This window comes from Dipodomys merriami, unplaced genomic scaffold (assembly GCF_024711535.1).
Source record: "Dipodomys merriami isolate MVZ:Mamm:240054 unplaced genomic scaffold, mDipMer1.0.p SCAF_42, whole genome shotgun sequence".
Lineage (NCBI taxonomy): Eukaryota > Metazoa > Chordata > Mammalia > Rodentia > Heteromyidae > Dipodomys > Dipodomys merriami.
In genome coordinates this window covers 4,232,543-4,257,246 of record NW_027205826.1, presented here as the reverse complement: position 1 = coordinate 4,257,246, position 24,704 = coordinate 4,232,543, and the positions used below count along the sequence as shown (strand labels likewise).

General features: G+C 44.9%; 1 protein-coding gene across 1 annotated transcript in view; it reads left to right on the top strand.

The window, feature by feature from the left end:
- The window catches only part of Pitpnc1 (phosphatidylinositol transfer protein cytoplasmic 1), a 235,137-nt gene that overhangs the window by 199,381 nt on the left and 11,052 nt on the right, over positions 1 to 24,704 (top strand). The window contains exons 7-8 of the mRNA XM_069993118.1: positions 7,472 to 7,627; positions 12,045 to 12,108. Coding sequence (XP_069849219.1) covers positions 7,472 to 7,627; positions 12,045 to 12,108 — 220 coding nt within the window. The remainder of the gene's footprint in view (positions 1 to 7,471; positions 7,628 to 12,044; positions 12,109 to 24,704) is intronic.

Sequence of the window (24,704 nt, the reverse complement as noted above, 5' to 3'; positions counted from 1 at the left end):
TAGGATCACAGGCGTGAGGTATCAGCACCTGGCTCTTTTTGTTTTTATACATGTCAGTCTCACCTTAGGAGCTAAACTCCTGTAATAGAATCTCTTTGCAAGGGAACAGCACAAATCTCTTGAGTCTGGGGTATATTCTTGTGCCAAGAGCAAAGATTTGGAAAATAGCACTTTAGGAATTAGCTGCTAGAAAGCAAGACCTGGTATGTCTAGCCATGATTTGTACCCAGGTGTTTGTGTTTTCACCTTTTTTTTTTTTTTTAGCTTTTACAATTTTTTTTTAATTGTGAAAATACCATAAAGAGGGGTTATAATTACATGGGCAAAGTAATGAGTACATTTCTTATCAAGCGTTGTTGCCTCCTCCTTTGTTTCCCCTTCCCATCCCTTCCCATCTCCCCCCTCCTTGTTCCCCCCCGGCCCCCTCTCCCCATGCCAAATTCATTTTCGACATAACATCTTGTACATCTCATTGTTGCCATGGGTTCACCTGTATCCCTATTTAAACACTTTGTTTTTTCCCTTCCCCTCCACAAATTATACCGACATCAAATACAGTGAAAACAGGGGTTATACTGTGGGGGAGGGACATACAAAGCAACAAAGAAATCATCTTATAAATATGTTAGAAACAATAGCAAGAAAGAAAAAACATTTGAGGCCTTATCTTGGGGTTCATTTCGCCTAACATCAACTTATCTGACCTTTTCTGCTTGTCTCAGACATATACTAGTTATTGCAAATAAGGGAAACCATGGAACCTATGTTTCTTTGGGCCTGGCTTCACTTAATATAATTTTTCCAAGTCTTTCCATTTCCTAACAAATGGGGCAATGTCATTCTTTCTGATGGAGGCATAGAATTCCATTGTGTATATACCACATTTTCTTGATCCATTCATCTACTGAGGGGCATCTGGGTTGGTTCCCTATCTTAGCTATGGTAAATAATGCTGCAGTAAACATAGTCGTGCTGGTTTTAGTATGGTCTTGTTTGTGATCATTTGGGTAAATGCCCAAAAGTGGGATTGCTGGGTCATAGGGGAGCTCTATGTGGAGTCTTTTGAGGAACCTCCATACTACTTTCCAAAGTGGTTGAACAAGTTTACACTCCCACCAACAATGCAGTAAGGTTCCCTTCTGTCCACATCCCCTCCAGCATCTGTTATTAGAGTTGTTTTCATCTTTGTTGTTGGTCATGGGGCTTGAACTCTGGACCTGGGCGCTGTCCCTCAGCTCTTCAGCTCAAGGCGAGGCTCTACCACTTGAGCCACAGCACCACTTCTGGTTTTCTGGTGATTACTTGGAGATAAAAGTCTCACACTTTTCTGCCCAGGCTGGCTTTGAAACGTGACCCTCAGACCTCAGCCTCCTGAGTAGCTAGGATTACAGGTATGGGCCATTAGCACCCGGCTGTGTTTTCATCTTTTATGTGAAGCCTTGAATTATTTGGGGGGGGGGGCGGGGAGAGCAGGCCCCTGTGGCACAAAAATGCCTGTCATCCTAGCTACTTAAGAGGCTGAGATCTGGAGGATGATAGTTCAAAGCTAGCCCAGGCAGAAATTCTGCAAGACTCCATCTCCAAAAGAGTCTTCAGAAAGTTCTAGAATGTAGGGAAAACCATGTGATACCTGCCCTGTTCATTCTCCTTACTTGGAAAGGGCATTGCAGTTACCTAGTACAGCAACTTCTCCTTCGCCTTTTTTTCATTTAACATTTATTAAAAAAAAAACACTGCTCTTTTCAATTAGCAGAGCAAGCCCCTGATGGTTATTGTCCTTTGTGGTTCAAACTGCAAGTGTAATTAATCCTGGAGACTGTATATCTTTGCAAGAGTCAGCTAATATCACTGCCTTCCAGCTGCAAGCTCTGCTCCAGGGGGACATCGCGAGCTCCCGTGGTCTTCTCCTCCCGCCCTCCAGGTGTGTGCTGGCATGCCACCCACGCAGCGAGTTTCACGTGGGGCTGCCCTAATGGAAACGCCCTTGGCATCACCTTCGTCTGCCTGGTCCCAGCTTAAGGTGGTAAAGCCTGCCAAGATAGTTGGCCCTCAGAACAGAAAGCCTTAGAAAGATGGCCCAGGTCAGGTGTCGGTGGCTCATGCTTGTCATCCTAGCTACTCAAAAGGCTGAGATCTGAGTTTCAGAGTTCATAGTCAGCCTGGGAAGAAAAAATAATCACATGAGACCCTTATCTCCAATGAACCAGCAAAAAGCCAGAAGTGGAACTGTGACTCCATTGGTAGAATACTCACCTTGAGCAAAAAAGCTAAGGGACACCACCCAGGCCCCAAGGTGTAGCCTCAGAACACAGACCACACACCACACACACACACACACACACACACACACACACACACACACACGACAGAGTGTCCCACAGGAAGGAAGTGGCCAGCGCGCGCGCGCGCGCACACACACACACACACACACACACACACACACATACACACACACGACAGTGTGTCCCACAGGAAGGAAGTGGCCAGCCCAGCCCACCTAGCCCCTCGGGCACAACCTTGGCACTTGGGATTCTACCCCATCTCCAGCGGATAGCGTTCCCAGCAGGGCCGTACCAGCCACTTGCCCTGCCCAGAGCATACCAGTAGCCTGCAGAGCCAGAGACATTGAGGACCGACTAAGCCGCTGCACCCCACAGCTCCCCAGCCAATCCACTGCTGGGCTAGCAGCACAGGGCCCGCCCCTGCCAGCAAGAACTTTGCTTTCAGTGGGTCCACCGAAAAGCACTGGTGTTCCAGAGTGAGAGAGCACGTGAATAATGGAAGAGTAATCAGGACTCAGAAAGACTTGTAAGGGGCTGGGAAGGTGGCTCAGTGGTAGAATGCTCGCCTAGCATGCATGAGGCCCTGGATTTGATTCCTCAGCACCACATAAACAGCAAAAGCCAGAAGTGGAGCTGTGGCCCAAGTGGTAGAGAGCTAGCCTTGAGCAAAAGAAGCTCAGGGACAGTGCCAAGCCCTGAGTTCAAGCCTCAGGACTGGCAAAAAAAAAAAAAAAAAAAAGACTTGTAACCAGATGCTGGTAGCTCATTTCTGTAATCCTAGGAGGCCAGGATCTGAAAATCATGGTTCAAAGCCAAGCATGGGCAGAGAAGTCCATGAGACACATTTTTTTCCTGTCCATCATGGAGCTTGAGCTCCAGGCCTGGGTGCTGACCCTGAGCTATTTTGCTCAAGGCTAGTGTTCTACCACTTGAACTACAGCTCCACTCCTGCTTTTTTGATGGTTAATTAGAGCTAAGAGTCGCGTGAACTTTGTCTATGTGGCCCAGACCTGCCAGCCTCCTGCCCCAGCCTCCCAACTACTAAGATTACAGAATTGCCTGTTTGAATCCTGGATTGGGCGGCGGCTGCTCAGTGGGCTCACTGCCCAGGGAAGAGCCATGCTTGGGTGGCTCCTGAGGCCCTTGGGGAAGTGCCTTAGTGATCAGCCCACAGAAAGGACAGTCTGCCTTCCTCTCTACTTATGTCTAGTCTGGAACAGAGTGTTCCTACCTCAGAACAAGAGAGACAAGGAAGTAAAGTGGTTCTGGTGACCCACAGCCACACATCCCACTGACCACACGGTGCCCAGCACCCCGCCACGTGTCCCACTAATGAGACATCTTTGCTTAGAATTCCTTTATCTGTAACCCCTATGTTTACAGACAGTAACTGATGACAATGTCCAGAAGGTGATGGAAATGCCCACAGAGATTTCAGTCGCACACACACCAAGAAAACTGCCTGAGAGTGAGCGGTCATGTGTTTGTGTTTGAGCTTATTATCCATGTTTTCTCTGTAACATTCTACCCCCAGGATTAACAAAACAGAAGCAGGGTGCTGGTGGCTCACACCAGCTAATCGGGAGGCTCAGATAGGAGGATCACCGATCAACGGCAACCTGGGCTTATCTCCCCTTAACTAGCAAAAAGCTAGAAATGGAGGTGTGGCTTAAGTAATAGAGTGCCAGCCTTGAGTGAAGAAGCTAAGTAAGAGTGTGAGACCCTGAGTTCAAGTCCCAGTGCTGGCAGGAAGGAAGGAAAGAATGAAGGAAGGAAGGAAGGAAGGAAGGAAGGAAGGAAGGAAGGAAGGAAGGAAGGAAGGAAGGAAGGAAGTGCCAGGCACTGGTGGCTCACACCTGTAATCCTAGCTACTCAGAAGGCTGAGATCTGAGGATCGCAGTTCAAAGCCAGCCCCAGCAGGAAAGACAGTGAGACTCCTATCTCCAATAAACCACCACTCCTATCACTAGTAAACCTCATGCTTAACATGCATGAGGCCCTGGGTTTAAATAAGTAGTAAGTATTGAAAATGAACGTTTACAGTATAAAACAACTTATGGCTTTTACAAACAATAGTATGGGTAATATAATGGAGTTTGAGTCAGGACCAAAATGCTCTGCAAGCTGTGAAAATACAACTCAGAAATAAAATCTTGAGGGCTGGGAAGGTGGTTCAGTGGTAGAGCGTTCCTTGCATGCCTGAGGCCCAGGGTTCCATTCCCCACCACCACATAAGCAGGGAAAAAAAGCCGGAAGTGGAGCTGTGGCTCAAGTGGTAGAGCGCTAGCCTTGAACTGAAGAGCTGAGGGACAGTGCCCAGGCCCAGTGTTCAGGCCCCACGACCGGACCAAAAACAAAACAAAAACAAAAAAGATTTCTTCTTCTTCTTTTTTTTTTTTGGTCCGGTAGTGGGCCTGAACTCTGGGCCTGGGCACTGTCCCTCAGCTCTTCAGTTCAAGGCTAGCGCTCTACCACTTGAGCCACAGTGCCACTTCCGGCTTTTTTTTTTTTTTTTTTTTTTGTCGGTCGTGGGGCTTGAACTCTGGGCCTGAGTGCTGTCCCTCAGCTCTTCAGCTCAAGGCGAGCGCTCTACCACTTGAGCTACAGCGCCACTTCCGGTTTTCTGGAGGTTTATTGGAGATAGGAGTCTCACGGTCTTTCCTGCCCGGGCTGGCTTTGAACCGCGATCCTCAGATCTCAGCCTCCTGAGTAGCTAGGATTACAGGCGTGAGCCACCAGCGCCCGGCCCGGCTTTTTTTTCCTGCTTATGTGGTGCTGGGGAATGGAACCCAGGGCCTCAGGCATGCAAGGCAAGTGCTCTACCACTGAGCCACCTTCCCAGCCCAGAAATAAAATCTTTCAAAAAAAGAAAGAAAAACTTCAAGAAACATCAAATAAGTCGGGTGCCCAGTGGCTCACCTGTGTAATCCTAGCTACTCAGGAGGCTGAGATCTGAGGATTGTTGCTTGAAGCCAGCTGGGGCAGCAAAGTCCCCATGAGATTCTTATCTCCGAGTAAGCACCAGAAAACTGGAAGTGGAGCTGTGGCTCAAAGTGGTGGAGCACCTAGCCTTGAGTAAAAAAGTTCAGAGGCAGCACCCAGGCCCTGAGTTCAAGCCCCATAAACTACCAGAAAAAGAAAAGAAAAAGAAAGAAAGAAAGGTCAAGCCATGTGTGAATAGAGCAGTTTAGATACTTAGGCTCAGAGACCCATGTGAGAAAACAGAGTGGAAGGAAATGATTACAAGAAGAAAGAAAAGCCGGGCGCTGGTGGCTCATGCCTGTAATCCTAGCTACTCAGGAGGCTGAGATCTGAGGATCCCGGTTCAAAGCCAGCCCGGGCAGGAGAGACCGTGAGACTCGTATCTCCAATAAACCACCAGAAAACCAGAAGTGGCGCTGTAGCTCAAGTGGTAGAGCGCTCGCCTTGAGCTGAAGAGCTGAGGGACAGCGCCCAGGCCCAGAGTTCAAGCCCCACGGCTAACCAAAAAAAAAGAAGAAAGGGAATTGGGAAGTGGAGGGAGTGAAATTTAGGAGGAGGTGAGAACCTGGGAAGAGAGAAGTTCTCACTGGTCAGATCGGATCTGAAAACACCTGCTTGCTTGGTGTCCACTCCCCTTCGACCACCACTACCCCTTTTTTGTTTATTTTGGTCTCGTCTCCATTTAAATGTGTTCAGCTGAATGAATGCTCATTTCTGATCTGGAGTCTGAGGAAAGACTTCCCTCGGTTAAACCCTACCTCACCCCAGTGAAAGTGAATGTCTAATTATAGGCCAAGTTTGAGATTTACTAGATGCAATCAACAGATGTAGAGAAGACACTAGTCTTGCAAGAAAGAAAGAAATTGACACACTGTTACCATAAAAAGCCCAATTGTTAATTGCTTTTTTGGCATCCAGCTATATAAAGCAAACACCCTTTTGCTGTTTAATATTAAAGTAAATGTTGTGGAAAGAACATTGGGCTAGAACCAGGAGAGGCTGCTTGTCACCAAATACCTGTGATCTGGAGGAGAAATGTTCCATGTCTCTCAGGCTTCAGTTTTTTATCTACAAAATTGAAGGCATGAAACCAAATTATCACTTTCAGCTTAAAAATGCTATTCTGAATCTTGAAATCACAATGTACGCCTCATCACTGTCTGGCTCTTTCCCACAACTTCATGTCACGATAGCGTAATACAATTTTTTTTTTTTTTTTTTTTTTTGTCGGTCGTGGGGCTTGAACTCTGGGCCTGGGCACTGTCCCTCAGCTCTTCAGCTCAAGGCTAGTGCTCTACCACTTGAGCTACAGCGCCACTTCCGGTTTTCTGGTGGTTTATTGGAGATAGGAGTCTCACAGTCTCTCCTGCCCGGGCTGGCTTTGAACCGCGATCCTCAGATCTCAGCCTCCTGAGTAGCTAAGATTACAGGCGTGAGCCACCAGCGCCCGGCGCGTAATACAATTTTATGATTTTGTGGTATGATCAAGAGCCACACCATGGAGCCCAGGTACTCATGGCTTACACAGATAATCCTAACTACTCCAAGAGACAGAAATCCTGAGGATTACTATTCAAGGCCTCCCAGGAAAGTCAAGTTGGAAGTATGGCTCAAATGGTAGAGCATCAGCCAGGCAAGTGAGTTCCAGCTATGCAGCAGCACAGAAAAAAAAAAGTGGAGTTAAGCATCTCCAGTTTTTTTTTTTATTTTCTGTAAACGCAATACTTTTCTGGTTGTAATCATGAATTAAAGTTCGTCTTGAGGCCCTGCAGGTCTTTTTTGGGGGGTGGAGGGAATAAGAGGGGGTACTAGGGCTTGAACTCAGGGCCTTAGCTCTTTTGTCTCAAGGCTGGAGGTCTACCACTGTGAGCCACAGCTCCACTTCTGGCTTTTTGCTGGTTAATTTGCAATAGGAGTCTCACAGACTCTCCTGCCCCGGCTGGCTTTGAACCTTGATTCTCAGATCCCAGACTTCTGAGTAGCTAGGATTACAGGTGTGAGCCACCGACACCTGGCTTGTTTGCGTCTTGAAGTGTGGACCTAGATTGTTTCTGAAGAAGGTGGGCCGGGTGACATTGTACACTCAGAGCTTGCAGGTGTCTCCTGTACTCTGACAGCCACAAATCTCCTCCTTCCCTCTTCTGGACATTTCACATAGAGGGTGAAAGTTTCAGTGCATTGATTTTTTTTAATGTTTTTTTTTCTAGGATCCTAAACACTTCAAATCAGAGAAGACAGGACGAGGCCAGCTAAGGGAAGGCTGGCGAGATAGTCACCAGCCCATCATGTGTTCTTACAAGCTGGTGACCGTGAAATTCGAGGTGTGGGGGCTTCAGACCCGAGTGGAACAATTTGTGCACAAGGTAAAGTGGATCCCAGAGACGCTCCTGGGCTGTGGACAAGGTCGCTGCCTTGGTTGTCAAGTTCAAGTACTGCGCTATACAACCAATGCCCAAGTGCTGAGCCCCGGCCAGGTAATTAGCTAGGAAACACCTTAGGTGAGAGAGAGTATTTGTTTACACCTGGAGTTCCATCTTCTCCCGAGAAACTAGCTATAGACATGGTACACTTTAGCTCTCATTCTGTGACCTCCTCCACGCTGACCAGGTCAGTGTAATTTGGGAAGGGATGCTTTCAAAATGTACTTTGGCCTCAGAAAGAGGCCGGATAGCTTCTTTCCTGGGGGGGCGGGGGGAGGGGGGAGGGCGGGGATTCTCACTCAGATCTTGCCAACAAAAGCTAGAACAAAAACTGCTAGTCGTCCTTCGAGACACGTAGTTCCGCATTTCTGCTCACTTAATAACTCTGTTACTGAAGAATTATTAAGAGCCCCAAAACACAGATCTCAATTGCATACTCACTTTTGTCAGAATAGATTCATTTTGTAGCAGAAACCTACGTGGGGATGATTTTAAGTTTTCTGAGGGTTTCTAAGGTGACTCTTCTCCTTGTGACTTAAAAACTATAGGAAATGTGATATACAGTATGACCTTTTATAGCTTGTCACTTTCATAAAAATAAATAGCCCCACGCTGGGAATGTGGCTCAGTGGTAGAGTGCTTGCCTAGCATGCATGAAGCCCTGGGTTTGATTCCTGAGTACCACATAAACAGAAAAAGCCAGACATGGTGCTGTGGCTCAAGTAGTAGAGTGCTAGCCTTTGAGCAAAAAGAACTCGGGGACAGTGCCTAGGCCCTGAGTTCAAGCCCCAGGACTTGCAAAATAAATAAAACAAAATAAATAGCCCTGTGCTGAACACTGGTGGCTCATGCTTTTAATCCTAATTACTCAACAGGCTGAGATCTGAGGATCATGGTTCAGAAGCAGCCTGGGCAGGCTCAACTCTGTGAAACTCAACTCTAATTATCAAGCCAGGCACTGGTGGCTCACGCCTGTAATCCTAGCTACTCAGGAGGCTGAGATCTGAGGATCGAAGTTCAAAGCCACCCCAGGCAGGAAAGTCAGTGGAACTCTTATCTCCAATAAACCACCAGGAAACCGGAAGTGATGCTGTGGCTCAAATGGTAGAATGCTAGCCTTGAGCTGAAGAGCTCAGGGACAGCACCCAGGCCCAGAGTTCAAGCCCCGAGACCCACAAAAAAAATTATTATTATTATCGTGTCTGGAAATGGCACTGTGGCTCAAAGTGGCAGAGCACTAGCCTTGAGTTCAAGTCTTAGGACTAGCAAGCATAGATTTGATTGATAGATAGATAGATAGATAGATAGATAGATAGATAGATAGATAGATAGACAGACAGACAGATTCCCTTTCATAGATCTCAGCCTTCTGAATAGCTAGGATTACAGGCAGGAGCCACCAACTCCTGGTTTGATTGTGTAGTTTTGAGAGTTGTTTTTTTTAAAACTACCAGTGAGAATGATGCTGTATCACGGTATTCCTTTGCCCATTTTCAAATGAAATGAGGTGCTACTGTCACCCCCAAACACACCTGCTCTGGCACATGAGTTGCTAATAGGGATCTGAGGATAGCATTTGCATGAGTTTGAGTGCCAAGAATGCCTTTCTCTGAACACCTTTGTTTTTTTGGTTGTTGTTTTGTTTTGTAAAGAATCTATTCACAGTGAAGGGGGAGAAAATGTTGGAAAGCGAGCCATTAACACATTATTGGAGTCTTGTTTCCAGCGACAGCTGTGTTGTGTTTAATGTAATAGAGTAGATTTACCACCACTGGGCTTTGCAGTTCTCCTTTAGATTTCCATGAGTCTGACTTGCTCAGCTCTCAAATATGCATGGTGCCTGCTCCTGTTTCTATTCACCCGGGCTTCCTACCTCCAAATCTTAAAAGCCTGCGTACATATCCAGAGGCCTAGAGGAATAAACACTTCATTAGATATGCAAACTTGCTGAATTAAAATCCTCCATTTACCAGCCAGGTGCCAGTAGTTCACGCCTATAATCCTATCCATTTGGGAGGCTGAAATCTGAGGATTTCTAGGTTCAAAGCCAACCTAGGCAGGAAAGTATCTGAGACTCTTATCTCCAATTTAACCACCAGAAAATTGGAAGTGGAGCTGTGGCTCAAGTGGTAGAGGGATAGCCTTGAGCAAAAAAAGAAACCCAGGGACAGTGCCCAGGCCCTGAGTTCAAGCCCAGGACTGGCAAAAAATAAAAAATATATGCTGGGCACCGGTGGCTCATACCTGTAAATCCTAGCTACTCAGGAGGATGAAATCTGAGGATCGCAGTTCAGTGCCAGCCTGGGCAGGCAAGTCCATAAGACTGTAATCTCCAATAAACCACCAGAAAACCAAAAGTGGCACTGTAGCTCTAGAGTTGAACTGAAGAACTCAGGGACAGTGCCCAGGCCCAGAGTTCAAGCCCTACAACTAACATATATATACTCATATGTATGAGTAAATTGTTTCTTATTAATGTATTGTTTGTTTACTTTTGTCATCATGGTGCCTGAACTCAAGGCCTGGGTGCTACCCCTGACCTTTTGTGCTCAAGGCAAGCCCTCTACCACTTGGAGCCACAGCTCCACTTCCAATTTTCTGGTGGTTAAATTGGAGATAAGAGTCTCCTAGACTTTCCTGCCTGAGCTGGGTTTGAACAATGCTCATATCTCAGCCTCTTGAGTAGCTAGGAGTACAAGTGCAAGACACTAGTACCCAGCTGTATAAATATGTCTTTATATATTTGTACATATGTATGAGTAAATTGCTTTTTTTCCTTCTATTACATGAAAGTCATACATAGAAGGATATTTATCTTGTATACCACACCTTGATTGACTTTTAAAAACCTGAATCCATATTTAAGATATTTCATCTGAGAAGAAAGAATGTTAGAAGTAGCTTGTTACCCAGAGAAGCGTTTCTGATTTCCAGTATTTATGACCTCCTGGCACCAATATGAGACACATCCTCCCACAAATGAAAATTAGGCACTGTTCTAACTAAAGACCTAAAAGAGAAAAATCTCAAGGTAGCAGGGGCCAGTGACTCAGGGGCCTAGCTGCTCAGGAGATGGAGATCTGGAAGATTTAAGTCAAAGCCAGCCTGAACACAAAAGGGAGAAAACTGGGTATGATAGTCCTGTCTACATAGGAAGCTGATATTGGGAGGACTGTAGTTCTAGGCCAGTGCAACACACACACACACACACACACACACATTTTGACAAGACCTCAATTCATAAAAAAAAAAAAAAGCTAAGCATTGTGGTGCAAGCTTATTATCCCTGCTACAAGAAACAAATAGGAGGACTTCAGTAGCCCATTTTTGGGCAAATAACAAGACCCTATCTAAAAAATAGCCAGACCTAAAAGGGCTAGAAATATGGTTCAATTACTAAGCAAGTACAAAGCCCTGAATTTAAGCCTCAACACCACCGCAAAAAGGAAAAAAAAAACAAAACCTTAAGATGATTTTACCCAGACATAGTTGCCATTAGTGCATGAAAGGCTTCCCCAAGACAATTACTCGACACATGGTTACAAAGGAAAAGGAGTTTAATGTCAGTAACCTGACAGGCTACCGCACAGGCTGATGGTAGCAGCTGGGCGGCACTACACGCACAGTTGTATAGGGCTGGATTCATGTGGGATGTGAGAGTGAGGAATCCCACTGTGGCGTTGCTAAGATTTATGGTTGTAGCTGCACAGACAACAACTGCTTTAATGAGGAGGGGGAGGTTCTGTCATCAGAGGAAAGGCTGTGCATCTAATTTCTGGGAAGGGTCACCTGATCTTAGGGAAGGGCTGTGCGAGGCCTAAAATGGTGGATTGGCTCCTAAGATGGAGGAGGTTAGGCTAACAGTCCCCAACCCCAGTCCAACTCAAATGAGACAAAGCCATTGACATCTGTCATTATATGGGTGTTGTGGAAAGGGCCTGGGGTGAACAAGCATAATATAATACATTTCAGCCGACAGCTTCACCACACATCGATTGAGAAACCCATAGTTGCCAAGTTCCCAGAAGTGAGGGCCATCTTTTTTTCCCAGAGTTTTCATGAAACATGGGTTTGTTTTGGTTTGTTTTGTACCTGTCCTAGGGCTTGGACTCAGGGCCTGTGCTCTGTCCCTGAGCTTTTATTTTTTTTCCCCTCAAGGCTAGCACTCTACCACCTTCCACTTCCGGCTTTTTAGGTGATTCATTGGAGATAAGAGTCTCATGGACTTTCCTGCCCATGCTGGCTTTGAACCATGATCCTCAGATCTCAGCCTCCAGAGCAGCTAGAATTACAGGCATGAGCCACCAGTGCTGGGCTTGGAACATGGTATTATTTCAACCTCCTCTTTCTCCTTTTTTAGGTTGTCCGAGACATTCTGCTGATTGGACACAGGCAGGCTTTCGCGTGGGTTGATGAGTGGTATGGTAAGTCACCTTGCCTGAAGTCACTTGGAGAACCATTTCCTAATGTGTTGGCTTGGGATTTCATTTCATCTAGAAGGCCAAGCACAAAGGCAGGCTACTGCTTCCTGTCTTAGAAATGGCCCTGTCCACTGAACATAATAGAGATACAATTATAGAAGCTGGGTCTAAAATAGCCTCAGAGCTACTGACAAAGTAGGCCTCAGTATGTTTGATGCTTGTATATAGTTGATATGCAAGGTCCTCTCTTTCTCTGTTGGATGCATTTCAAACCCATCCTAATTTATCCCCAAACTCCAATTCAGGATCAAAGCTGTCTCATGTCAAGAAAAACAGTCCTTTGAGACAGAGAACACTTGAAACAATCCCTCACCAATTGCTACCGGTTCGGTAAAAATTCAAGGGCACATGGAGGAGCAGGTGCCCCAGTAAGCCTATTGGAAGCCATTGTTCTGACTTGTTGGTTATGAAACGGGAAGAGTTAAGGAAGTTCTGCGCTTTGTCACTCTGTGAAAATGAGGTTTGCTTATCCTGTGACGGATGGCCCGCCCTCCCCAGATGCTCAGCCCTGTGGATGTGTGCACGAGTCCTTTGTATTCCCAGAACCCATCACCAGATGACCTGTGTCCTTGGCTATAAATAGACATGAACACACCCAACGGGTGACTTAGCTTCCATCTGATTTTCAGATCATTTATCTAATGAAATACCCTTCTCCTTGACCCTCCCCCAAGCTCCATCCCATTTGTTCTGAGTGTAACCTAAATCATATTTTGGACCTTTTCTATCATCATTTCACCCATCCCTCCCATTTCTTAGCCGAAGGTAGCACATTTAAAGTAACAGGATACGTGGGGCAGAATGGACCAAGACAGCGATGGTTACAAATGTTGCTGCTTCTGCGCCACATTTGGATAAGTGTGGTTCTGTAAGCTATGGGCTTGTTTTGTGTTGAGTTTTCCAAGACCTGTACCTTCTGAGGAGTACATGCATCTTCCTGGGTTGGTCCAAATACACCCTCTGTTGAGTAGCAAGTTGCCGTATATAGCAAATTGTGGTGAAAATATCCAATGACCCATCTATTTGTCTTGTCTTTAGTGAGGCAGGTGGACAAGCAGCTTCCTGCAATTACTTCCCCTCATCCCAAAGCAAATCTTTGTGGGTGGTAACCCCACCTAGGGAGCCCCTCTCAAATTCTCAAAAGGAGCATAGCTACCCCCACCCCACCCTGCCACCCCCAAAAAAAGGTGAAACGCTTCTGACCGCTCCTAACCTGGTCATCTCAGAGCTCAAGGTCCACACGCTGTTGCCAACTTCAAGGCATAGCGAAAGGGGATTTGAAGAGTATTCATAATGGAACTGATCAGAAGTTTGGCAAGGGGACAATCATCTGGAGGGCCAGAAGTCTGTGACTGTAAAGACCAAGAGAGAGCTGGGAAGGTGGCTTAGTGGTAGAGCGCTTGCCTAGCACACATGGAGCCCTGAGTTCCATATACACAGAAAAGCCGGAAGTGGTGCTGTGGCTCAAGTAATAGAGTGTTAGCTTTGACTACAGAGAGGCTCAGAGACAGCTCAGGCCCTGAGTTCAGGAAAACAAGAAGAGGAGGAGGGAGGAAGGAAGGAAGGAAGGAAGGAGGAGAGAGGGAGAAGGAAGAAGATGACAACAACCAAGAGAGACTTGGATACGTTTCATTGTGGACTTTCCAGGAAAAACGTAGCTGTAGAGAACAAAATATTGATGGAGGAATGGGGAGGGAAAAAAAATGTAGGTGAGTCTCCAGAGTGTGAATGACCTGTACGGAAAATAGGAGGGAAGCGGCTGGGAAGGTGGCTCAGTGGTAGAGCGCTTGCCTTGCATGCATGAGGCCCTGGGTTCGATTCCTCAGCACCACATAAGCAAAAAGAAAAAAAAGCCGGAAGTGGCACTGTGGCTCAAGTGGTAGAGCGCTCGCCTTGACTTGAAGAGCTGAGGGACAGCACCCAGGCCCAGAGTTCAGGCCCCAAGACCGGACCCAAAAAAAAAATAGTAGGGGAGGGGGTTCTTTGCAAACCAAGGGCAAGGAAGAGACTTAAGGACATTTAATTCAGCGAGAGGGGAGCAACTGGGGAGAGGGAAATGGAATGCTAGGTAGGCATAAGGCCCAAATTCTCAAATTAGTACAGGAACCCAAAGCTAGAATAATAACTGAAAGGATATTCAAGCTCTCCCGTCTGGAAATCTTTAAGAAAAACACCTAACTATTTACCTAGGGTAGATGAGGGAAAGGCAGTTAACAGCCCAAGAAGTTTGTTGATCAAGAAATCCTTTGTATGTCTGAGTGGAAGACAGAGGGGAAGAATGTGGGCTTTCATGGATGCAGATGATCTGAGCCCTGTTCCCCCTCCCCCCCACCCCAGTGGGTTCCCACTTTCTAGATCCACAGCCAAAGCCCCAGGCAAAACAAGCAACCTTTTAACTCACTGGTGGGCCGATCTGAGAAGCACACACCCAGTTTCTTGTGAACTGCTGTGGGCCACCCAGCTGAGGTGTTAGTGGAGACCACAATGGCTCCTTCATTGCCTGCCACAGACACTCAGAAAATGCACTGAATGGAAACAGCCCCAGCCACTGTGACTCCCAAGCCTCGTATTCAAGATCGAGCTGGGGATGGTGGGTCTTCCAGGAAAATGAGTGACTGTTACCAAGGCCAAGAGCACACCCAGAGACCCCTTCAGTTCAGGCACCTGGTTGGTGTTGCTTCTTTTTCTTTGGTTTGTATAGGCTCAGTGAGGCTCACATTAAGGTGTAAAGAAGTCTTGAAGCCGGGCACCAGTAGCTTACGCCTGTAATCCTAGCTACTCAGGAGGCTGAGATCTGAGGATGACAGTTCAAAGCCAGTTTAGGCAAGAAAGTCCCTGAGCCTCTTATCTCCAATGAACCACCAGAAGACCAGAAGTGGCGCTGTGGCTCAAGTGGTAGAGCACTCACCTTGATCTGAAGAGCTGAGCAACAGTGCCCAGGCCCAGATTTCAGACCCACAACTGACCAAAAAAGAAAAAGAAAAAGAAGCCTTTGTTGGGGTTGGAGGTGTGGCTCAGCTGGTAGAGTGCCAGCCAATGAATAAAAGCATCGGATATCAAGTTTGAGTCCCAGTCTTGGGCCTAAAAAAAAAAAAATGAAGAAGCCTTTGGCAGCCTGGCACTGGTGACTCATACATATAGTCCCAGATTATAGATCTGAAGATGGTAGTTCAGAGCCAGCTCTAGGAAGAAAAGTCCGTAAGACTCGTAACTGCAGTTCACCAGCAAAAAGCTAGAAATGGAAATGTGACTCAAGTGGTAGAGCCTTAGCTTTGAATGAAAAGCCAAATAAGAGCACAAAGCCCTGAGTTCAAGTCCCAATAATGGCCCTTGGGTACCACTTAGTGCAGAGATTCTGCTGAGTGCCCCCTCCCCCAAAACCTATAGCATTAGCATCTTGTGGGGATTTATTAGAAATGTATATTCTCAAGCTGCTACCCCAAACCTAATGACTCAGAAATTTTGGAGGATTTAGGCCCAGCCATCTGGTCTACCAGGGAAATCTGATACCCTAGAGGTGATTCAGAATCACAGATTCTTATGGGATAGGTTATAAACCACAATGGAATTTAAGGATAATTTAAATCATTCTGTCCCAAAGGGTTAGACCAGGAGATCATAGTTTTCTTCAGGGGCAGCTGCTAAACTTGGATCCTTTACAAGAAAACACTCCCCTTTAAATAGATGAATTAGAACATGAGTCCCCTACTGGGCAGTGTATTTGGAGCTGAATTTTAGCCCCATTCATGTCAGCTCTGTGTTCAGTGCACTCCCAGGGCACCGGTCCGCACCATGCATGACAGCCCTGGCTTCTCTTTAATTAGACTCACCACCTTCAGAGTGTCATTATGAGTCAAGAAAAGAGATGCTGGACAGGACAGGATCCTTTCCTATCCAAGGGTTCATTTTTGCATCTCTCCTGAGCATTTGCCTACCACCAAAGTCGTTCCCTAAGCAGATTTGATTCTGTTCGTGTTCATTGTAAAGTGGAGCCATTTCCGTGTAGAGGAGTTGAGTTGGTCTTTCAAAGCCCTGATTGGTCTTTATCTGTGAGCCTTGGGTCTTTGTGCATGACTAGAACACTCATCGGAGAAGCTATAACACATTTCAGGAGATGGGGAGAGAGGAGTGGTGGATAAAAATAGCCAGCCCGGCTTTACAAAAGCATGATTTTGCTTCTCAAATCTGACAGTATTTTCAGAGAGGCAAGCTGAGGGAGCCAGAGGGACCTGTGACCCGGGGGACCTCACCAATGTCTTTGAAAATCTGAAGCTTCCCCTAAAAAAGTCTGAGAGACTTCTAGCTGGCATAGATGACACTGCACCATGAAAGTGACTTGGAAATCAGCTGGAGTCCCTGGAGCCGGCCTGCCAACCAATGAAGCCCACTCAGGTGGAGAAATAGGTCTGCAAGGCTAGTGTTAGCTGGTAGAGATTGCCTCGCCAGCGTTGCCCAACAACCTGGGTCTCTGAAATGAACTTGAGTGCCTGGCTCTTGTGCAGAGAGAGAGAGAGAGAGAGAGAGAGAGAGAGAGAGGAGAGGAGAGTGTGTGTGTGTGTGTGTGTGTGGGGGTGTGTGTGTGTGTGTGTGTGTGTGTGTGTGTGTGTGTGTGTGTGTGTGTGTGTGTGTGTGTGTGTGTGTGTGTGTGTGTGTGTGTGTGTGTGTGTGTGTGTGTGTGTGTGTGTGTGTGTGTGTGTGTGTGTGTGTGTGTGTGTGTTCCCAGGAAGGAAGAGAGGGAGGAACAAAAGAAGGAAGGAAGTGGGGCCTAACTTTTTGTATTGAATTATAATCACTTTGATGAGCTCATGAGTGACACTTGCCAAAGGAAGAGAGACACCATTTTGCTGTAGCTAGAGTATCCAAGCTAACTAACAATTGCTGGCTCGGCCCTGAGTCAAAGCCTTGCTCTAGACTTTCATTTTGACTTCAAATCAGAAGAAATGACCTCTGTTTTGGCTTTGAAGACTAGAAATGGGAAGGTGGCATTTGCAGGAGAAAGTAGCATCGCCAGATAACTAGTGCTGAGCAAGACCAGCATGTTGAGTCCTCTTCACTCACATTGCCGGTGCAGGAGCAAGAGATGCTCACCTTAGTTCCCTGACTTTATCCTGCTTTACTATAATAAATCCTTGCTAAACTTAAAAGGAGCATGAAAAGGGGGAAGAGGAGGAGGAAGTAAGGTACAGGGGCTCAGTGAACAGGGCACTGAATTTTGCATATGAAATTTCCCTTTTCTAAATCTTCGCTTCCACAGCTGCCTAGTACAATTCAGGGAACAATTCATGCTTGCTGATGGCTTGTTTCACAGCATTTATAGTAGCTCAGTAACTGCAAATGACTTGTATCCAAAAGGCCTTCCAAATATTGACCTTACCTCCCCTTCCTATGAAATCAGTTTTCCATCCTTAAAAGCAAAATAACTGGCAGCCAGGCACGGATGGCTCATGTATATAATCGTAGCCACTTGAAAGGCCTATATTCAATGGATCATACTTTGAGGCCAGCCAAGGCAGAAAAGTCTGTGAGACTCCATTTTCAAAATAGCTAAAAGTGGGCTGGCCATGCGGCTTAATGGTAGAGTGCTTGCCTAGCATGCATGAAGCCCTAGGTTCGATTCCTCAGTACCACAGAAAAACAGAAAAAGCCAGAAGTGGCGCTGTGGCTCAAGTGGTAGAGTGCTAGCCTTGAGCAAAAGAAGCTCAGGGACAGTGCCCAGGCCCTGAGTTCAGGCTCTACAACTGACAACAACAACAACAAAAAAAAATCACGTAAACTGAAAATTCAGTTCCAAAATACAAAAAAGGAAATAAAATGAATAGCAAATCATAGAACAAATGCAAATGACCCACAAACTCAGTACCACTAACAAGGAAAACAGTAGGAAGATATTACATTTGCCTATCTGATAGCAAGAATCTGAGGTTAATAATATCTACCATGGGGTATAGGATGATAAAGTACAAAGTATACTATAAAAATGCCAAGTCAGATAACCTGTCACCCAACCATTCCACTTCCGGAAATTTATTTTTATGGAATGACACAGCAGGGTGCCATTGGCTCATGCCTGTAATCCTCGCTACTCAAAAAGCTGAGATTGCAGTTTGAAGCCAGCCCAGGGAAGAAAAAAATCTATGCGATTTGTATCTCCAAATAAACATAAAAACACCAGAAGTGGAGCTGTGGCTCAAGTGGTAGAACACTAGTGTCCAGGCCCTGAGTTCAAGCCCAGGACCTGCACCAAAAAAAAAAAAAGACACATGCTTATGAATATATGCATGAAGCTATTACAAGACTATATTGGTGTTTATAAAAAAAATTAAAAATTAGTTTCAGTTTAAAATATTTATTTACAGGACTGTGATCAAAGGAATCAGGATGTGTGCATATTAAGAATCTCATGTACAACCATTAAAAAGAATAAGGGAGTTTTAGATGTGCTGATAAAGAATAGAAGTGTGTGTGTGTGTGTGTGTGTGTGTGTGTGTGTGTGTGTGTGTGTGTGTGTGTGTGTGTGTGTGTGTGTGTGTGTGTGTGTGTGTGTGTGTGTGTGTGTGTGTGTGTGTGTGTGTGTGTGTGTGTGTGTGTGTGTGTGTGTTTGCATTAGTAGGAAAAGTACCAGACACTGGTGCTTTACACTTGCAATCCTAACTACTCAGGAGGCTGAATTCAAAGCTAGCTTGGGCAAACAAATTCAAGAGAGTCTTTATCTCCAGTTAACCAGCAAAATGCCAAAAGTAGAGTCATGGCTCAAGTAGTAGAGGACCAGCCTTGAGAAAAAAAGCTAAAGGAGCTGGGAATGTAGCTTAGCAGTAGAGTACTTGCTTTACATGCACAAAACCCTGGGTTCCATTCCTCAGTACCACATAAACAGACAAAGCCAGATAGTGTTCATACCCTGAGATCAAACCCCAGGACTGGCAAAAAAAAAAAAAAAAAAAGCTAAACAAGACAATTAGGCTCTGAGTTTAAGTCCTAGTACTGGCACAGAAAGGGAAGAAGGAAGGGAGGGAGGGAGGGAATGAAGAAACAGGTCATCTACAAGAGAAAGAGAAAGAAAGAAAGGAAGAGAGAAAGAAAGATAGGAAGAAAGAAAGAAAGAAAGAAAGAAGGAAGGAAGGAGAGGGAGAGAGGAAGGGAGGGAAGAAAGAAGGGGAAGGGAAGAGGAAAAAGTAAACCAAAAGTACTTGCAAATATAGCATAGTAATGATAGTATGATTCCATATATGTCTGAGTAAAGAAGAAAGACTATATGTGTTAATATACATGTAAGTCCCATCAACATGTGTCTCGGTTTCATACCAGTGTTATCTTTAGGAGAGAAGCAATAGGATTAGTGGAGGAGTCAGTAATATTTGATTACTTTTTTTTTTTTTTTTTTTTTTTCGTGGGGCCTGAACTCTGGGCCTGGGCGCTGTCCCTCAGCTCTTCAGCTCAAAGCAAGAGCTCTACCACTGAGCCACCTTCCCGGCCCCCTTATTTGATTACTTTTATGGAATATAATTCATGAATTCTTTTGAGTGACTAAAATAGTAAATAATAGTTAGAGGGGCTGGGAAGGTGGCTCAGTGGTAGAGCGCTTGCATTGCATGCCTGAGGCCCTGGGTTCGATTCCTCAGCACCACATAAGCAAAAAGAAAAAAGCTGGAAGTGATGCTGTGGCTCAAGTGGTAGAGTGCTAGCCTTGAGCTGAAGAGCTGAGGGACAGCGCCCAGGCCCAGAATTCAGGCCCCATGACCGGACCCCCCCCCCAAAAAAAAATAATAGTTAGAAATCCTGTTTTTAGAAAGGAGAAGATGGTTGAAGCAGTGGAAGACTCACACAGTTGAAGTATGTTTTGCTCTTCAGTTAGTAGCATGGGAAATTGTAAGTTTCAATTCATTGATCCCCTAGGACCAAGGTGTCTTTGCTAACTAAGGCTGGACTGGTGGCAAAGGCAGGGGTTCTAATCCCAGCCCAGTCACCTGGCAGAGAAGAGGGTTCCACGCAGAGCCCTTGCAGTGATCTTTGTGTCCTAGGGTACAAAATTAGGATCTGCTCACCCTCACCTGAAGGAGGACAAGAAAGAGAAGTAAACAAATGTTCTCTTGAGAACAAGGAGTCAGGCACTGGTGGCTCACGCCTGTAATCCTAACCACTCAGAGACTGAAATCTGAGGATCACTGTTCAATGCCAGCCAGGACAGGAAGTCTGTGAGGCTCTTATCTCCAATTAACTTCTCTCCTTTCCCCCCCCCCAAAAAAAATCCAGGAGTGAAGCTGTGGCCCAAGTGGTAGAGCACTAGCCTTGAGCAAAAACACTAAGACAGCACTCAGAACCTTAGGGCACACCCCAGGACTGGCACTACCAAAAAAAAAAGTTTGACACATATAAACATCTGTTTGCTACAAGCAAACAAGACTGAACCTGAATTGCTGGATGTTACTGTGACCATTGAAAATCAATCAGTAATGAAGATGAATCATCTTTTGAAAGTAGTTTCTATTATTGGATACGCGTGATGGGGTTTTCCTAAACATTGATTCATCCTTGATTTCCAAGGTTATATACATTGTAAAAGCAAGATGTGCCAAGCCCTGGTGGCTCCCACCTATAATCCTAGCTACTTAGTAGGCTGAGATCTGAGGATTGTGGTTCAAAGGCAGCCCGGGCAGGAAAATCCGTGAGACTCTTATCTCCAATAAACCACCAGAAAAACAGAAGTGGTGCAATGCTCGCCTTGAGCTGAAGAGCTCAAGGACAGTGCCCAGGCCCAGAGTTCAAGCCCCACAACTGACAAAAAAACAAAAGCAAAATGCCCATCATTTGGCTTGGTGAGCTGAACAGGGTCCATTTCACTTGAGGAGTTCCATACACTCCCGAGGAATATAGAAATGATTCACATCATTTCTATATCCATCGATGGTGTGTGGGGAGAATTCAGGATTTACACAATCCTATTTTCCTATCCACCCAGACCAAAGAAATTATGATCAACTGTTTGAGAAATGGCTGGGCCAAAAACATGCATTCTTACGCAGTCTAATTGGGTTTGTGTTTTCCTTTTAGAAGAAGAGATTTTGTAAACATTTTGTTTCTTGTTTGTATTTGTTTGTTTGGAAGAGGAGCTGGAGATTGAACAAGGCCTTCATACATTCTAGGCAAGTGCTCTACTGCTGAGCTACAAACCCAGGCCTGAAACTTTGTTTAACCCTTCGGAGAGAAAAATAATAACAGCAAGTTTCCATGGTTCACACTTAGATGATCTCAGCTATTTGGAAGGTGGATATTGGGAGAATCAAAGCTTGAGACCAACCTGAGAAAAAATTATGAAGACTCCATCTCAATTAAAAAAAAAAAAAAAGCTAGGCATGGTGGTGCTTACCTGTTATCTCATCCCAACTACATAGGAAACATAAGTACCAAGATTATAGCAATAGCCCCACCAATCATGAATAACACAAAACAAAACCCTACAAGTCTTGCTTTTGAAAAATAAAATAGAAAGACCTGGAAGAATGGTTCAAGTAGTAGAATGCTTCCTTAGGGGCTAGGAAGGTGGCTCAGTGGTAGAGCGCTTGCCTTGCATGCATGAGGCCCTGGGTTCCATTCCTCAGCACCACATAAGCAAAAAGAAAAAAGCTGGAAGTGGCGCTGTGGCTCAAGGGGTAGAGCACTAGCCTTGAGCTGAAGAGCTGAGGGACAGCGCCCAGGCCCAGAGTTCAGGCCCCACGACCGGACCCCCCCCAAAAAAAAAATGCTTCCTTAGAAGGTACAAGACCCTGAGTTCAAACTCCACTACTGCTGAAAAACAATCAAATATAACAATTATGTTTCTAGAGTGGCCAAAAATTCTAGAAAAGTGTATCTTCTTTTTGCCAATTCCAAATGGATGGTATTCATCTTGTGACCCATAAGAATAGATTTGCAAATAATGTTCTTTTTTTTATTTTATATAGAAAATGTAGGAAATACCAATATACAAACCAGAAAGGGAATGAACATTTTCTATAAGTCCATCTCTACCAAAAAAAAAAAAAAATCACTGAGCATTTTGAAATATTTACTTGCATTGTTTTTAAATGTAGATGACATGATACTGTGTAATATGTCTGATTTTTTTGTCTTAAGATTTTTATCAACAGTATTCAAAATTCTCTTTCTATAGTAGTAGTAAATATTCCTCAATTTCATTGTTGACAGTTGTGTAATACTATCAGTCTCTCAAGTAGCTTTCCATTTTTCACTATTATGAAAAAGGCAAGAGTTGGAGGCTCAGCGGGTAGTGTCCCAGCCAATGAATGAAAGTGTCAGCTACCAGTCTCAGACAAAATAAATAAATAAGGCAGCAATATTCATCCTTGTTTTTTTGACAACATAAAATTGATACATCATGATAGATTGTGATAGAATCTTTGAAAGCCTAGAGGTCATGCTAAATTATCTCTGTTAAGCTTGATCTAATTAACACCCAAGAATGATTACTGTTGGGGTTCATTAGAGCAGAGAAAAAAGTTCCCTTTTAGTTTTGATTTTCTAAATGAAGTGTCTAAAGGTATGTATTTCAACTTGTACAAATGTTAAACTTTTAGTTAAAAGTGACCTTCACCTTCATGCTCTGTGTATCTGTGCTTAAGAAGTTTGATTAACCAACCGTTGAAATTAAGGGGATTACATTGCATAATGTGTTGTTGTTGTTTACTACAATGTGTTGGTGGTAAGCATAAAGTAGCATTTCTTTATTTCTTTTCCTTCACCTCTGTTCTCTAAAAATGAAAGCATGCTCTTTGCTTGGCCAGATTGCTGCTTAGCATTCTTTGTTCTCACACTGCATTGGGACAGCATGTTTGATGGATGGTGCCCAGGCGAGAGGGGATCATCAGCTCAATAGAATCACCTAGGTCTGGGTGTAGACCTGTATTCCATCTAAACCCCAGACCATATTGAATTAAATCATAAGCTCTGACATGTCTGCCCTTTGGAAAATGAAGCCAATCTCATATGACACATGGATTCATATAAAAAGACATCAAACCACAGGATACAGAAAAGACCTAAGGGAAAAATCCTAAGAGCCAGGATTGGTAGCTCCTGCCTGTAATCCTAGCTATGCAGGAGGCTGCAAACTGGAAGATTGAGGTTCAAAGCCAGCCTGAGCAGCAAAGTCTGTGAGATTCTTATTTCCAGTTAACCAGTAAATAGCCGAAAGTAGAGCTGGAATTCTTAAAGTAAAAATAAATGGTAGAATGCCATCCTTGAGCAAAAAAAAAGCTAAGGGAGAATTCAAGCCCCAGTATAGGCAAAGATCAGAGTGGTAGTTTGCAAGTGCCCAGAATACTTTTCTTTGTAAAGCGACAGGACATTAAATCCTCCCATGACAGCAATAGAAGAACGCTCTCTGTGGAAATTGCTGACAAAACAGTACAAGGAGTGAGCTCCATGTCAGTGGCTCACGCCTATAATCCTGCTTCACAGGAGGCTGAGATTTGAGGATCACAGTTCAAAGCCATCCCCAGCATTAAAGTCCGTGAGACTCTTATCTCTAGTTAATCCCCCCCCCCAAAAAAAAAGCCAGAAGTGGAGCTGTCGCTCAAGGGATAGAGCACTAGCCTTGAATACAAAAGCTCAGGGACACTGCTCAGACCCTGAGTTCAGTCTCAGACTGGTGTGCACACACACAGAGACAAACACACACACACATATATATATATATATATATATATATATATATTTGGAGTGGATTCAAGGGATGGGGAGTAAAATGAAGGAACCATATAAAGTGAAACTAATTGTTGTTTTATACATTCTCATACTAAAGACAAGCTGGGTTCCTTGTTTGAGGTGAGGGTAGGTTGGGGGCTTTGTTTGTGAGACCAAGATTTAGGTAGCTCAGGCTGGACTTGAACTTTCAATCCTCTTACCTCAGCCTCCTAAATGGTGGGATTGAAGGCATGTACCCCCACACCCAGCTTCCTTGTTTATATTTTTCTGATCAGTTTGAATAAGATGAGGTTTTTCAACCTGATCATTGCTGACATTTTGATCGATAATTCTGTCAATCAAACAATTCCTTGCTGGCGGGTGGGGGTGTCACTGAATAGATGCAGGGTAGCAGTTTGACCTGCTGGGGAAGTCACAACACGATCTCTTCTTGAGAACCGCCAGATTAAGGGATCATTATCCTGCAGTACTGAAAAAAAAAAAACCCTGCAGACGGGGGCCAAAATGCATGTCATGTGACATTTTATTTATAGATGAGCATGGGTGGAAATAGTGTCAGCCATCACCAAGCTGTTAGGCTAGACTTGAAGCTTTCCGTGTAGACTTTCCCTCCCTTGACACCCAGTGTTGTAGGGGGAAGAACAAAACAAAAACACGTGTCTGTGTGAGAATTGCCTCGTTTCACTTATCCCTCCCTTGCATCCAGTCTCCTGTGGTAGTAATGCACGTTTCCTTCCTATCGTTGAATGCATTAAAGACTCCACAGCCCTTTGAGAAAGGTATTTTGAAGGTAAGTATTGGCTCAAACAAACCCGATCCTCTGTCCCCAAAGGGATCTT